The sequence below is a fragment of the Marmota flaviventris genome, chromosome 2 (genome assembly GCF_047511675.1).
Source record: "Marmota flaviventris isolate mMarFla1 chromosome 2, mMarFla1.hap1, whole genome shotgun sequence".
Classification (NCBI taxonomy): Eukaryota; Metazoa; Chordata; class Mammalia; order Rodentia; family Sciuridae; genus Marmota; species Marmota flaviventris.
Window position 1 is genome coordinate 120,113,193 of NC_092499.1, and position 16,014 is coordinate 120,129,206.

A 16,014-nucleotide genomic window follows, 5' to 3' on the forward strand; every position below is an offset into this window, starting at 1 on the left:
TAAAAAACTCTATGAATGGCATCAATATTAGCGCAAACTGGGACATGATTTCTTTCTATTTTACGAAGCAGTTTAATTTTCATGGACTTTAAATCTATTCCTTATCTTTTTCTTTTGCAGTGCTGGGAATCAAATCCAGGGCAAGCACTCTACCACTGAGCTATATCCCTGGCCTTCTATTTGTCCTTTGAAAGCTTAAAGGGCTGTGATATCCAGCAGACCTAGTGTAGATGAGACAGCCACAATATTGAGGAGAGAAGAGATCTCAAACTACTCAATTTCTTCTTCATTCCTTAGTCTAGTTTCTGATTAAAAAAAAAAAAAAGTTTTCAAGGCAGTCCATTGAATTAGTCAAAGGGAAACAAAAGGAAGGGAGGGGTCGGGGAATAGGAAGGACAGTATAAGTAAGGGGACATAACTTTCCTAGCCTTGTATTTGAACACACAACCAGGGTTACCCATGTATAACCATAAGATAGGGATCCTAATTAGAATAAGTTATACTCCACGTAGGTATAATATGCCAAAATACATTCTACTGTCATGCATGTAGGAAAAGAACAAATAAAATTAAATTTTTTTTTTAAAAAAAGCTTTTTCAAGTCAAAGTTGGAAACTTACTTTTCCTAGATCCGCAGTTGCTGAGTCACTCAGCAAGCACATTACTGCAATTTAGAGAAAAAAAAAATTTTTTCTCATCAGATCTGACAAAATTAAATTAAAAGTCTGGTGTTGGTGAAGCTGTAGGAAAAGGGTTTTCCTGATTCTGTAAATTGTTACAGTCCTTTCTGCTAGCACCTAGCAGGGTTCGTCAAATGAAATAAAATACCCGTGCACACTCGAAGGAGAGAGCAGAGGTACTGGTTTGAAACGTTCTTTCCTTATATGGGTGCTGGTTACACGGGGTGTACAGTTTACAAAAAATTCTTTAAGCTTTATACTTAGAAAAGAATTTGTACTTAAATTATGCACAATTTCCTGTATATGTATCCATATTTCAACAAAGTTTGTAAAATATGCCCTTTGCACAGCCCACAACTGTAAATCGATCGCTTCATGGTGGAAAATATGGAAAAGACCCGAATACCCGTGGCCGCCGGGATCCTGCCCAAGATAAACAAATGAAATTACTCCCCTCCTCCTTTCCTGCCGCCTTGCTTCTGCCCTCAGTTAAACTGGGGAATGACGCCGGCGGTTTTCAGGAAAGGATTCTGGAGACAGAGGCGAACGTGCTGGCCTTTGAGCCCTGACACCTCCAGCGAGCGGAGACCACCTCGCACTCTCGCGGGGCGGCCCTCCCCTCCCAGGCGCTGAGACGGATCACGTGATCGCGGGATCAGCTGACCTTGAGCGACCGGAAGGAGCAAGGCCTGCGCCCCGGCCTCCTGGCGCGATGGTAAGGCACCAGCCGAGATATAATGCCTGGGTGCCGGGGCGGGAAGGGTGTGACGGTGGCCCTGGGAGCGGGGAATTGCTCATCTTAACCACTGCGGGGGCGGTGGTGAGGGCCGAAGGTCCAGGAGAGAACGGTCCCTCTCCGCCCCCTGCTTCTCAGCCCAGGGATGGGACAGATGAGACCCACCAGCTTAGAGTCTTGGGCTGCTCTTTGACTGGAAGAAAGAGCCCTCGGGGGCTGGGGATGTGGCTCAAGCGGTAGCGCGCTTGCCTGGCACGGGTGCGGCCCGGGTTCCATCCTCAGCACCACATACAAAGATGTTGTGTCTGCCGAAAACTAAAAAATAAATATATAAAAAAAGAAAGAGCCCTCGCCTCCCAGAGCAGGAACTGGGGGTTGGCAGGAGCAGGAGTCCTTATACGGTTCCCAAGAGGGCCTCTAAAGGTGCCCACTGCCCCAGCCCTCCAGTCCCATGGAATTGATCCATTCTTGCACACTATTAGAATCCTCTCTGCTCTTTCCAGAGCCAGAGAGTAGTTTTTATATTGGAACTTCTCACCTTATCCATCCATTCATTCAACAGATGAGTGCCTGGTCTATGTCAGGCGCCTGAATTAAGTGGCAGTAAGGGAGTGAAGTCGGAGGCATGAATTGAGGGTCATAGTTAAGACTCCAGGGGTAGAGGCCTGACTGTGCCTTGTGCATGATGTTGGGAGGCTTCCTGAGAATGGAATCCACCTGAGGGTGGAGTGGGAACTGGCTGGTGAAGTCCATTTGTGTACTAGAGGTTAGGAAGCAAGATTGGCAGGAAGCAGGCAGGGGTTGTGGCTCAGTGGTAGGGTGCTTGCCTTGCATGCATGAGGCACTGGGTGCAATCCTCAGCACCACATAAAAATAAAGATATTGTGTCCACCTAAAACTAAAAAATAAATATTTTTAAAAAAAGAGGGCAGGAAGGTATCTTCAGACAGGGAAGAGTATGTGCAGACTCTTTTGAGGGGGTAAGGTTCCCCCCAGAATGCATGCATCTTGCGTAGCTACAGTAGTTGATCAGAGATTGGTGAAAGGTGAGGCAGGGCAGCAAGCAAAGGCCAAATCTTGCTGGGCCTTGGATCACCATGATCAAGATAATGAACATATCCACGGGACTCCCAAATTTCCTTATGCAAGGGGCCATTTTAGGAAGTATGATGTGGAAGGGCCCACTCAACAAAGGGTCATTTAAGCAGGGCCCTGAATGAAATGAGAGAGAAAACCATAGAGGGGACAGTGAGGACGCAGGTGGGAATGGGGTTGGCATAAGGGGAACAGCAGGGAAACCATTGTGGCTGGAGCCGTGGTGGAGTTGGAGTGGAGGTAAGAGAGATTTGTTTCTTGCTGAACCTTGGGCTTTCAGAATGGGGTCTGTCATAGAGAAAGCAATGCCTGGAGTAGACACCAACGAGGTCTGGTGGTGTTGTGGGTCAGGGAGAAGAGTTCTCTAAATAGCCTGCCGATAGGGGAGGGCAAGTGGCATGGATTGGACATGGATCTTGGCCACACCTCAGCCCTCCCTGCAGCGAGCCTGCCTCATTCCTTTGCAGAGGTTCCGGTTCTGTGGTGATCTGGACTGTCCTGACTGGGTCCTGGCAGAGATCAGCACACTGGCCAAGATTGTTGAGTGATTGGAGTTTTCTCAGGGTGGGGGGAGGGGAGGTTGGCACTGGGGTTTGTGAAAGTAGAGGGTGGGATCTAACTGGCGATCTCACTAAGGTTGGGGCCTCAGTGCTCTCAGCCTATGCTCCCATGCTGCATGACCTTGATCACATGGCTAGCCTTGTCTGATCCAGTCCCTTAGCAGTGAGGGGTGAGATGTGTCAGTCTGGCTAATATGAGCACTTCCTTCCAGTCCTCTGTGAAGCTGCGGCTGTTGTGTAGCCAGGTGCTGAAGGAGCTTCTGGGACAGGGGATTGATGTAAGTACAGCCCAGGATCCCATTGTCACATGACCTTATGACCCCCAGGGAGGTGGGTGATCCAGCCTCCCAGCCTTTCTGGACACCCTCTTCCTTTTCTTCAGCCCCAGCCTGTTCCTCACACAGGATGCAGGATGGGGGTGGGGGCTGCCGAGCAGGGCTCTGGCACCCCCCTGAGGGCCTCCTTTCCCCATAGTATGAAAAGATCCTGAAGCTCACTGCTGATGCTAAGTTTGGTGAGTAGCCACTGTGTCCACAGGCCCTGGGTGGTCCTGGGAACTCAACCTGGTGCTGGCATGGAGGACCCCTCCTCTAGCAGACTCCCTAGCTCAGCTGCCTTAGTGGAGTAGCATGAGGAGAAGAAACTTCAGTGATCCTGCCCCCATCCTCTGCCGGCTTCTGGTGGGGCAGTAGCAGTGCCTATGGCTCAAGGAAGCCTCGGGCTCTGAGCTGAAGATGAAAGGGCAACAGGAAGGTGGCTGGAGCCACAGTGACACCCTGCCCCACTCATGGGTCTGCAGAGTCAGGTGATGTGAAAGCCACAGTCGCCGTGTTGAGTTTCATCCTCTCCAGTGCAGCCAAGCATAGTGTGGATGGCGAGTCCTTGTCCAGTGAATTGCAGCAGCTGGGGCTGCCCAAAGGTACAGGATGGGGATGGGCAGGTGGTTAGCCTGTGGGCAAGGGCTGCTAAAGAGCAGGCCAGGCTATGTGACCCTGGGGTGTGCCTGCCCATTCTGGGCTTGGAGCCCGAAACCTGCCCTCTGGGTGGTCCCATCCATAGCCCCACCTGCCACCTCAGCCAACTGCCATCTGCCCCTAGAGCATGCAGCCAGCCTGTGCCGCTGTTACGAGGAGAAGCAGAGTCCCTTGCAGGAGCACCTACGGGCCTGTAGCTTGCGTGGTGAGTATGGGGCCCAGCAGGGTAGGTGCCAGGCTCCACTCTGGAAGGTGCATGCAGTGTGCTGAGTGCCAGTTCTGAGGCCTCAGCACATGGAGCAGGTACAGAGCTGGGACCTGGCCCTAGATCTCTAGACTGCAGTCTAGAAGTTTTTATTTTCTTTGAGGCTTGTGGTGAATATTTGAATTCTTAATGACTGAGTACCTGCCCTGTACCAAGCCTGGGTCAAAGGGCAAGAGCTTGAGAGACCACACAGCCTTGAGGTATTACAGGCCAAACCAGGATGTGGACCGCAGGCTGCCTGGCTCGCCTGCCTGAGAGATGCCCTACCCTGTTTCACAGTGAACAGGCTGGCAGGAGTGGGCTGGAGGGTGGACTATACTCTCAGCTCCAGCCTGCTGCGCTCTGTGGAAGAGCCCATGGTGCACCTGCGACTGGAGGTGGCACCTGCCCCAGGTGCCTCAGCTCAGCCTGTGGTCATGTCCCTCTCAGCAGACAAGTTCCAGGTTCTCCTGGCAGGTGAGGTTCAGCTGCCCCTGGAGGGGGGAGGGGGGAGGGACCCTCCCAGGGACCCTCCCAAACCTCATTTGACTGCTTCCCTCCTGTCCATTTCTTGCCCCTGCAGAACTGAAGCAGGCCCAGAGCCTGATGAGCTCCTTGGGCTGAGAAGGGTGCTCCTGACCTGTGCAGAGCTGCCCTTTGTGTGTCGAGTTGCTGCCTTCTAAAACTCTTCTGGGCCTGGCCCCAGTTCTAGGATGCTGGGGGTCCCTGGCCTGGTCTCCTGGCTTCCCCATTGAGACTTCAGCATTGGGCTTCTGAGGAACTGCTCTAGCATTTCCTCTCCTTGAAAGGCACTTTCAGGTGCTTTTGTGAGCAGGAAAAATAAACAGGAATGTAAAGGAGTGTATGTGAGGTTTTTTTTTTTTTTTTTTCCTCCTTCTTCTTCTTTTTTCTTTTTTCTAATTAAGGGTTTTTGTGAAAGAAACCAAGTGACATTCTGACCTGGCCCATCACTCGTTTTCTCATTGCTGACTGAAGCCCCAAATGAACAGTGTGTCCATAGATAGGAGTGTCTGTAGATAGGGTGCTGGCTCCTAGACTTGTGATGCTCTTGGCTCTGTCGTCTCTGCATTGGTCTTGTCCTCAGGTTGGTAGCAAGTGAGTGGCCCAGATGCCAAATGCCCTGTGTCTGCCCTCTTCTATAGAAAGAGAAGAACCCAGGCCTGAACCATTCAGTGGCAATAGGAAGGTTGTTACAGACTGAGTGGTGATGTCCCTACAGTTTGAATGTGGAAGCCATGCTCTCCATGTGTGTGCGCTGAGAAGGGCTCTGTGAGCGCAGGGAAGAAGGTGGCTGTCCACAAGGCAGGAAACAGGCTCTCATTGGGAAATGAATCTGCTAGCACCTTGATCACGGACGGACTTCCCAGCCTCCAGAACTGTGAGAAATAAATTTAAACTACCCAGTTGCTGGACTTCCGTTCTAGCAGCTAGAGCTAAGTCGTCTGGTCTCAGGATTGGCTTAGGCTAACCAGAGCTCCTTTTGGAAAGACTGATGCCAGGGTGGGGCAGGGAGAGTCCAAGAAGAAGATCTCTAGAACTCTACTCATCTTACATAACTGAAACTATATACCTATTGAATAGCAACTTCCCCTCTTCTGTGCCCTCATTCTGATAACCCATCATTCTCCTTTCTGCTTTAATCTTTGTTGTTTAGACACCTCAAATAGACATGCAGTATTAGTTCTCTGTGACTAACTCATATCACTTAGCATAATGTCCTGAAGGTTATCTATGTTGTTGTCTATGGCAGGATTCCCTTTTTTAAAGTTGGGATACTACTCCACTGTGTGTATATGCCACATTTTTTAAAAATCAATTTATCTGCAGATGGACCTTTAGGTTGTTTCCATGTCTTATCTATTGAGAGTCATTCTGTGATGTATATTATATCCTGATTGTGGCTATAGTTGCACAACTGTATGCATTTGTCAAAACTCACACTGAAAAGGGAATTGTAGTGTATATAAATTACATCTTAATTGAAACAAATGAGAGAACAAAAAATCAAAGCACACCATAGGTTGCTTTAGTGATCACAAGGTATGAAACACTTTTCATAATGCTGAAGTCTAGCTGGGTGTGGTGGCACACCACAAGTTGCCTGTAATCCCAGCAACTTGGGAGGATTGTGAATTCAAAGCCAGCCTCTGCAATTTAGTGAAGCCCTAAGTAACTCAGACCCTGTTTATATATATATATATATGAATGGAGCTGGAGATGTGGTTCAGTGGTTAAGCACCCCTGGGTTCAATTCCTGGTACCAAACAACAACCAAGAAATGCGGAAGTCTGACTGTCACAGCCTCCCCCATGATCAATTTGATCCTCACTAAAGTGGCATAACCCAGTATTTTGTACATCCTGATGTGATGCAATTTGGAGTATACAGCAGCACCTAAGAGGTAACCCTGAATGTGTATGATCCAGCATTGAGCCTTCATTCCATCATGCAGAAAAAACTCCAGATAGTGGAACAAGTTAATGACACTCTGAGAAACATTCAGAGAAATCCTGAATGAATGTGACTCACATGTCCAAGGAACAACTTGAACTCTCATAAAGGTCAGTATCAAGATTAAAAAAATAATAATAATAAAAGGAAGGATAAGGGGATGAGGTGGGTAGGATGGGAAAAACAAACCAACTATATATCTGGTCATGGTGTCCCTAAGCAATTTAGCAAGACCCTGTCACAAAAAATAAAAAGGCTGAAGATGTGGCTCAGTGGTTAAGCACCACTGGGTTCAATCCCAGGCAAACCCCTCCCCCGCCAAAAAATAGTGTTTGGGGGACAATTAGGGAGATTTACATGTGAACTAGGTATTAGATGACATTAAGAAGCAGTTATTGGGGCTGGGGATGTGGCTCAACTGGTAGCGCACTCACCTGGCATGCGTGAGGCACTGGGTTTGATTCTCAGCACCACATAAAAAAAATAAAGATATTGTGTCCACCTAAAACTAAAAAATAAATATTTTTTTTAAAAAAGAAGCAGTTATTAACTTTTTTATATGATAAAGGTATTGGCCTTGTAAGGAAATTGCTTTTTAGAGGTGGATGCTGAAGCATTGGGGATGAAATGTCATGATTTGTCTACTTTAAAAGGCTTCTGGCCAATAGAAGTGAATAAATAGATGAGGGGGCAGAGTAATATGATGAAGGGCATGTCATGGGTAGGGGCAGGCACCAGTGCCTGCTACAAAATGCAACTTAGAGAGGCCTCCAAGGTCCAATAGAGCCCTCTGTCCTCCCCATCTAGCACTACCTCCAGCTACACTGCAGCTGCACAGCACTTTTCCAGGTTCTTTCAACCCATCTGGGAGACTTTGCAGGTTCCTTCCTGCCTGGCATACTATCTTCTTCACACTTTTTGTGCCCAAGGCTGTGACAGCCAGACTTTAGCGTTGTGAATCCGACTAGCCTAAATGTCTCTGCAAAGCAACCCTCCCCCACGGGCGTCAGAACTATCCGAAGTGGGTTCAACTTCTGGGCATCTGGTTTTTGTTGCTTCACTGCCCTTTCCGCCCAGCAGGCAGTGACGATGTTTTTGTTTGTGTTATGATGGACAGTGTGTTCAGTGACACTTAAAGCCATCACTGGGTCCCCAGGGCCTACGTTTATGGTGCACCTGTGCATCCCTGCGCACAGCTGCAGGTGGCTTTGCATTGGGACGTCACTGTTTCCTGCTGGGGGTGCTGATTCTGCTCGGGACTAGCGGACCACTTCCCCCAGCTGCACACACCGTTGCAACTCAGGACCCCAGATTTGACCCCATTTCCTGCTGGCGTCGGGCAGAGGGAAGACAGGTTTTTCCTCCATCATCCGGCCAGGTTACTGTCTCTAAGGTTGTCCCACATCCAGGAATCCCCCAGCTTTAGGGGGACCCATCTCAGTCGGTGCGGTCTCCTGAGGAACTACACTTCCCAGCAAGCGCCAGCGGGGCAACCACGACTCCCAGAGTTCCTTTAGGCTCTGGCATTAACCCCTCGGTGACTGCACAGTGCCTGCGATCCGCACTGAGCGCAGGTATTCCGGGAAGCGCGGGTGATGTGGCAGTGCGCCGCGGAGCTGAGGATCCGATGGGATGGGATGGGATTTGGGAACTTGGAGAAGGAAGGAAGCCAGAGTTAGCGGAGGACTGGGTCGCAGCGGGGGCGCTACAGGGGAGGGCCATAGAGTGCCGCCTCTTCGAAAACCTGGAAATCTGAAGGTTTACCAGACCCCGGCGGTGCTGAGGTGGGGGAGGGCGAAGTAAAGGCGTTTGTCCTGGTTAAATGTCCCCCAGCTACCCGACACACACCTTCGCCTCCAATCCCAAAAAGTCCTGGCATCAGACGAAAGTGGCAAAGAGGCTGGGCAAAAGTGAAGAAGTAAGTTAAACGTCCCTTGGGACCGAGGCGCCTACCCGGCATCTCCATTTCCCCGGAGGCCAGGGCCGAGAGCTCGGGCAGCTCTTCCTGGAGTCCCCACCTCCCCTTCGGGTGTATGAGAACCTGGCTCCGGCACAGACGTACCATTCCCTCGTCCTGGTCCTGGATCCCTCTCTGATCAGGCGAGCCCGTCACAGTCCTGGCCGGCTGGTAGCTAACAGCCGTCCCAGTGTGGGTATGCAGCCCCCTGAGTCCCATCCGGCTTGGGCACGTTCCCTCGGTGGGTGCTGGGCAGATGCAGGGCCATCTAAACGGTGGGGTGATGAGTAAGCAGAGCTTACTTTCTGGGTTGCCATGGCAGGTAGAGGCGTGGAGACACAGTGAGATTCTTTCAAACTGTGGAAGGCCGCAAGAAAAAAGACAAGGTAGGGGGGAGGGAGATACTATCTCTGGGGCATTGGAGAAGACTTCCCTTAAGTGTCCCAATGGAAGAGACTGCTGGGAAAAAGGCCTGGAGATGAGAAGAGCAGTGTGCTTGGAGCAAGTGTGTGTGGGGTGTGTGTGTGTGTGTGAGGGGGCATATGATGCAGGCACCAGCAGGGGTTGGGACCTAATTCTGAAAGCAGTGGAGGAAGCTGGGCCAAGTGGCTCAGGGCTGTTATCCCAGCGGTTTGGAAGGCTGAGGCAGAAGGATCATGAGTTCAAAGCCAGCCTCAGCAATCCAAGGCACTTAGCAACTCAGTGAGACCCTGTCTCTAAATAAAATATAAAATAGGGCTTGGGATATGGCTGAGTGGTTGAGTGCAATCCCTAGTACCAAAGCGGGGTGGGGGAAGCAAACAGCAAATGGAAGGAAGACATTAATGTCCTGCTGCTTCCCCAGCAGAAGACAAGAGAGTCCTGCTGCTTCCCCCAGCCTGAGCTCCCAGTTCCCTGACTGTCCAGTACTTTGGGGATGGGGCCTTTAGCCAGGCCAGCAGTTTCCTGCCAGTCCCAGATGGCCATGTCACTCAGTCCTTTGTAAATCACAGGTGATAATTCCTACCTCATAAGGTGCCACCTTTCCCAACTTGTGGCCCTCCTTCCCCTTACAGGGCACAGCCACTCCCACAGAATGCCGGAGGGCCCTGAGCTGCATCTGGCCAGTCACTTTGTGAATGAAGCATGCAGAGGGCTGGTGTTTGGTGGGTGTGTGGAGAAGTCTTCTGTCAGCCGCAACCCTGAGGTGCCCTTTGAGAGCAGTGCCTATCATATCTCCGCCTCAGCCCGGGGCAAAGAGCTGCGCCTGACACTGAGTCCCCTGCCTGGGGCCCAGCCCCCACAGGAGCCGCTGGCCCTCATCTTCCGCTTTGGCATGTCTGGCTCCTTCCAGTTGGCACCTGCTGATGCACTGCCACCCCATGCCCATCTGCGCTTTTACACAGCTCCACCTGCTCCGCGGCTGGCTCTGTGCTTCGTGGACATCCGCCGATTTGGCCACTGGGACCCTGGGGGCAAGTGGCAGCCAGGTCGTGGGCCCTGTGTCTTGCTGGAATATGAACAGTTCAGGTAGGACAGCCCCAGGTGTAATGAACAGGCGTAGGTCCAGGCCTGGCTCTGGGTAAGTGCCTTGTTGGCCAACAGGGTGTGGGTCTCAGCCCTCAAAGAGTTCCCTCAGATGTGGTCCAAGACAGTGTCCACGTCCTGTCCCTTAGCTCCCTGAGTCAACGGATATGAAAACCTAAGACAGATGTGTGAGGTGAAGGAAGCCCAGAGGTGGATGGTTGGGCACTGCTCTGAGGACATAGAGCCAGTTACCATTGGAGCTGGAGCTCACGCTCAGAATTCCACTCTGCTCCTTGGTGCTCCTAGGAGGCTAGGAAAGGTGGAGGGTTTTGGCAACACAGTAGAGGTGAAGCTACATAGGTTTTTCAGGGGATGTGAAAGCGACCACCTAATGATAATACTTTCTAAGTCAGGTTTTATTGCCCTACCACATTCTGCACTGTGTCCTGTGGTCTCCTCTATGACTAACCGTTGCCTATAGGAAAAGTAATAATTCATTTGGGATGTGATTCACCGGTCAAAGATAACATGGTGTCAGCCATGTCCTTCCCTCTAAAGAGGAAATTATGTATGAGTCTCTGTCTCTGTTTTGTGCGAGGCTTTATTTTAGGTTGGGGTTCAGGAGTGAACAAGAACGTGGCCCCTGCTCCCACGGCCTTAATGTTCCGATAGGATGAGGGAACCAGGAAATACAAGATGAGTTCAAATAGACACATGTCTCAGGAAAAATCCAACAGGTGAAGGAAGAAAAGAGTGACTCTGAGGGTGGGGGAGTGCCTTGGGAATGACTACTCCAGGAAGGTGATATTTGAGCTAAGGCCTGACAGAACTGAGCCAGCCATGTAACGCTGTGGAGGAAAGCATTCTAACTGGCAAAAATCACCGAGGCAAAGACCTGAAGTGCACTTGGCAAGTTCTCCCTCCTAGAGGGAACTTGTGTCTGCAGTTGTCACTTAGATTTGATCACTGCTGGCACTCCTCACCTTCCTGGGCATGAAACTGGTGCCTTTCCTTCCACTTCCCCTTTCCTAGGGAGTCAGGCCACAGGTTTTCTGCCAGCTGACACTGGAGTTTCTCATGATGAGCATTGAGGCTGTTTTCTTGGTCCTCCTACTGGGGAGCCTGTGGGGATCTAAGCCCCACCCAGCAAGTCTTCCACCCTTACCTTAACCCCAGCATTGCCATGCTTTCCTTGTACCCATCACCCAGTCATTCTTCCTTGATCTTTTTCTTTTTTTTTTTTTAATTTATTTCTTACATTCATGACAATAGTGGAGTGCATTACATTCATAATTATCCATTCACAGCACATTTTTTGTAACTCTGTATATGAAGTATGTTCATGCCAAATTATGCATTATACATGAACTCTTTTTTTTGCATGAAATTCTTTTTTTATATTTATTTTTTAGCTGTAGTTGGACACGATATCTTTATTTTATTTGTTTATTTTATGTGGTGCTGAGGATCGAACCCAGGGCCTCGCAGGTGCTAGGTGAGCGCTCTACCGCTGAGCCACAATCCTAGCCCCACATACAATTCTTAATACACCTTTATACCACTATTTATCATATTTCTGTTTGTATATAAGGTATGTTGACACCAAATTCACATCTTCATACATGTATTTTGTATAATGATGACCGTCTCCTTCTACCATCCTAGCTATTCTCCTTCTCTCTCCCTTTCCCTCCCCTCCATTCCCTATCTAGAGGTAATTTTCCTCCCATGCTCTCTCTCCCTACCCCACTTTGAGTCACCCCCCTTATATCAGAGAAAACATTGGGCATTTCTTTTTTTGGGATTGGCTAACTTCACTTAGCATAATCTGCTCTAATGCCATCCATTTCCCTGCAAATGCCATGATCTTATTCTTTTTTAGTGCTGAGTAATATTCCATTGTGTATAAATGCCACTTTTTTTTTTTTTTTAATCCATTCATCCATTGAAGGATATCTAGGTTGGCGCCACAGTTTAGCTATTGTGAATTGTGCTGCTATAAACATTGATGTGGCTGTGTCCCCGTAGTATGCTGTTTTTAGGTCCTTTGGGTATAGTCCAATAAGAGGAATAGCTGGGTCAAATGGTGGTTCCATTCCCAGCTTTCCTCTTCCTTGATCTTTTTCCACAAAGAAATAAGATGCATTTCTTCATCATGAATGAGGAGAACCCTGACAGTTGGAGGTGGGCTGCTAGGTGCTTAGTAGCCAGGGGTTGCTCTCAAATGCCTTTTGCACATAGCCAGGCAATCTTTAGGGTCCTGAGATGAGTGGAACCAACCAATGTCAAATCCACATATGGTCTCTAACCAACCATGAATCCTAGACGATGTGTTGCAGACTGCAGACATACCTGAGGTTCTGTGATGACCTTGTGCTGAAAATTGTCCCGAGTCATCTAAGGAATTTTGGTGATAAACACACAACCATATATAGATGCATGTCCCTTGAACATATTGCCTTTTATGTTTTTTGTGTGTCTGTCTGTGGTGGTATTGGGGATTTAATCCAGGGGTAATCTACCATACAGCTATATCCCAGTGCTTTTTTATGTTGAGACAGGTTCTAAGTTGCTGAGGCTGCTCTTGAACTTGCAATTCTCCTGCCTCAGCCACTAAGTTGCTGGAATTACAGGTGTGTGCCACTGCGCCTAGCTTGAACACATGCTTTTAATTGGTATTTTTCACCTTTCATAATAAATTTAAATCCATATTGTTCCATTTAATAGATTGGAAAACTTAGGCTCCAGATGCCTACATAGCACTGAGGGGAGCTGGGACACCCAGTCTTCTTGTACTCAGGAACAGGTTCTCTCAGGCCCTTTCCCCTACCCCAGGGGTTTGGGGATGGGTTTTATGCATCAGGCTGTACCCCTCCAGGGAGAATGTGCTACGAAACCTATCAGACAAGGCCTTTGACCGGCCCATCTGCGAGGCCCTCCTGGACCAGAGGTTCTTCAATGGCATTGGCAACTATCTGCGGGCAGAGATCCTGTACCGGTCAGCAGGCAGGCCAAGGGCATGAGGGCTTCAGGGGTAGGTGTGCTGATACTAATGCTTAACATGGTCTCCTCCCCCACACCACTCCAGGCTGAGGATCCCTCCCTTTGAGAAGGCCCGCACTGTGCTAGAGGCCCTGCAGCACCACCGGCCGGTGAGGGTGCCAAGAGGGAGGGGTGATGCATGAGCATGCATGTCAGTACCTTATGTTGGCATAGGTGGCAAGGGCATGGGTATCTTCTGCTTAGCTCAACAATGTGTTTGTGGGGGGAGGAATGAGCTGCCTCAGAGTTTTGGCCAAGCGCAGAGAAGAAGTCTGTTGCCTTCAGAGTGGCCCTGCGGTCCTCCTTGCCCCTTCTTCAGAGTCCAGAGATGACCCTGAGCCAGAAGATCAGAGCCAAGCTGCAAAATCCAGACCTGCTGGAACTGTGCCATTCAGTGCCAAAGGAAGTTGTTCAGCTGGGTGAGAGCTGGGGAGGCCAAGATGGCCAGTGACCTCTGCTTCGGCATACTGTGTAACCCTGGGGCAGTTCTCTTTGAGACCCGGTTCCTCAACTGGAGGAGGGAGTTCATAAACCTGGTTGTGACTAAAAAGACTAAGCCTCCTCTTGGCAAGTGTCTGTTCCCCCAAGCCACCCATGTAATGGACAGGGCAAAGATTCTTAACCCTACTCCAGGGTGGGGAAGCCATGACTCAGAATCACACAATCAAGGTGGGAGGAGAGGGGCTGGGGATGTGGCTCAAGCGGTAGCGTGCTCGCCTGGCATGCGTGCGGCCCGGGTTCGATCCTCAGCACCACATAAAAACAAAGATGTTGTGTCCGCCAAAAACTAATATGTAAATAAAATATTTAAAAAAAAAAAAAAAAGGTGGGAGGAGAGGGAGCTTGGCTCCCTGGCTCAGTCCATCAGCTTGTGCAGCTGAGGTCTGGGCTAAGTTGAACCAGGCTCCCCACTTCTCCTCAACCTGTGTCTGCCCTCTGACCTCCGCTGGTTCCTCTGTCCCATAGGGGGCAAAGGCTACGGGCCGGAGCACGGGGAGGAAGACTTTGCTGCCTTTCGAGCCTGGCTGAGGTGCTATGGCATGCCAGGCATGAGTTCCCTGCGGGATCGGCATGGCCGTACCATCTGGTTCCAGGTTTGGGCTCTATGGCTGGCATAAGGGAAGCCTGTGGGGTGGAAGGCAAAACAGGGCAGGAATTGGGGGTCTTTCCCAGGTGGAGATACCTAGGACCTGTGGAGGCTTCTCAGGAGTCACCGTTCCTGACACCCAGGGTCCTAGCCAGTTCAGCAGTGCAAGAGCAGGACAGCTTTGTTGATATGAACTAAATTTGGGGGAGGTTTTTACTAGGTGGGGAGTTATATTAATCTGAACAGATGTGTTTCACCTCTCCAAGGAAAACTGCTCCTACCCTAACCCAGATTGATTCAGAATTGCCCTTGTACCATTTTAGGGTGATCCTGGACCTCTGGCACCCAAAGGTAAGCAACTCCTCATGTAATAGGCTAATAGAGCTATAAAGAACTTGCTTGCAAGGGCTCTAGCACCTTTCCTCATCCCATCCCTCTCAAACCCCTGGAGTAATCCCACAGAGTGGGAGTCTAGAGAAAGGGGCTGAGGCCATAGGATCCTCCAGCTCCAGTCTCATGTCCTACAGGGGGCAAATCCCGAAAAAAGAAATCCCAGGAAACACAGCTTCGGCCCAAGGAAAAATTGGAGGTATGGTTGCCAGCTCCTCCTTCTTCCCCTGCACTCTCTCCTGCCCTGGCCATGCCTCTCAGGCCAGGCTCTGGCCATATAGGCTCTGGATGAAGTTGGGTGGGTTGGGGTCAATGGTGAATCCCAACTAACCTCAGAACTGCTCTGAGGAAAGCCCGCCATGGATTCTCAGGGACACGTGTCTCTGCCTAGGACCTTCCACCTCCAAACAAGACCCCTTCCAGAACACCAAGGGCTAGGAGACACCTTCCCAAGAAGACTGCAATACAGCAGCCTGAGGGGACCAGCCTCCAACAGGACTTGAAAGCTCCCACAGTCCCTGAGAAAGGGAGGAGGAAGGGGAAACAGGCAACCACAGGTGGACTTTCTTCAGCATCCTCTGGGGAGGGAAGGGGGCCCCTAGAAAGTGTCTCTTCAGGATCCAATGGGATGGCAATGCAGGACTATGCAAACAGAGATGGACGCCACTGGGACCAGCCTGGCCTGCTGGTCTGAGCCAACTGTTTCATCTGTTCTCCCCGCAGAGCGCCGTGGACCCTGGAAAAATAAGGCTGACAATCCATCCAAGGGATCTGGGAGAACCTCAGCCTCTTAGCAAGAGACTTGTGTTGCTTGCATCACCCTTTCCTTGCCAATAATCTGGAGGCCCATCTGAATTCCCTAAGTATTCGAAGGGCTTTATGCCCCAAGCCTGTGGCTGTTCCCTACACAACTGATATTTTTCATTGTACGTCACCTTCCACATTTAAATTTTTTTTTTTTTTTTAGTTGTAGATGGACACAAATAAATAGATTATTATTTTTTTAAATGTGGTGCCCCACATATGCTTGCTAGGCAAGTGCTCTACCACTGAGCAACAATCCTGGCCCCACCTTCCACATTTTTTAAAGCCCATGTGAGAAATGCATTTTTAAACTAAATTAATAAAACTGAATTTCTTGGCACTTCTTGGGCTTGCTACAGAAGTTCTGAGATGGCCAGGTTGGAAGGACCTGCTACTTCACCCTGAGACAGGGCAAAATGAGCTCCCATCCCAGCCCTTGAGATTAGCTATCAGAAGACACGGCCAGT

At 49.9% G+C, this 16,014-nt stretch overlaps 2 protein-coding genes across 6 annotated transcripts; both read left to right on the plus strand.

Annotated features, from left to right (window-relative positions):
- The first annotated feature begins 1,249 nt into the window (after nucleotides 1-1,249).
- On the plus strand, nucleotides 1,250-5,149 carry Commd4 (COMM domain containing 4). The gene is made up of 8 exons (XM_027926091.2): nucleotides 1,250-1,395; nucleotides 2,979-3,050; nucleotides 3,284-3,349; nucleotides 3,546-3,585; nucleotides 3,871-3,990; nucleotides 4,170-4,250; nucleotides 4,590-4,766; nucleotides 4,873-5,149. The coding sequence occupies exons 1-8, from the start codon at nucleotides 1,393-1,395 to the stop codon at nucleotides 4,911-4,913; spliced, it is 600 nt and encodes a 199-aa protein (XP_027781892.1). The 5' UTR covers nucleotides 1,250-1,392; the 3' UTR covers nucleotides 4,914-5,149.
- A 2,884-nt stretch (nucleotides 5,150-8,033) lies between these two features.
- On the plus strand, nucleotides 8,034-15,887 carry Neil1 (nei like DNA glycosylase 1). Of its 5 annotated transcripts, none has more exons than XM_027925837.3 (11): nucleotides 8,034-8,335; nucleotides 9,041-9,104; nucleotides 9,774-10,227; nucleotides 13,103-13,222; nucleotides 13,313-13,376; nucleotides 13,586-13,685; nucleotides 14,233-14,360; nucleotides 14,677-14,704; nucleotides 14,881-14,942; nucleotides 15,135-15,300; nucleotides 15,467-15,887. In XM_027925837.3, exons 3-11 carry the CDS (start codon nucleotides 9,794-9,796, stop codon nucleotides 15,535-15,537), a joined length of 1,173 nt encoding a protein of 390 aa, XP_027781638.2. In that variant the 5' UTR covers nucleotides 8,034-8,335; nucleotides 9,041-9,104; nucleotides 9,774-9,793; the 3' UTR covers nucleotides 15,538-15,887. The 5 variants fall into 5 exon arrangements, with proteins under 5 accessions (XP_027781638.2, XP_027781637.2, XP_027781641.2 ...); XM_027925838.3 differs by lacking the exon at nucleotides 8,034-8,335 and adding an exon at nucleotides 8,611-8,679; XM_027925836.3 differs by lacking the exon at nucleotides 9,041-9,104.
- The last annotated feature ends 127 nt before the right edge of the window (nucleotides 15,888-16,014 follow it).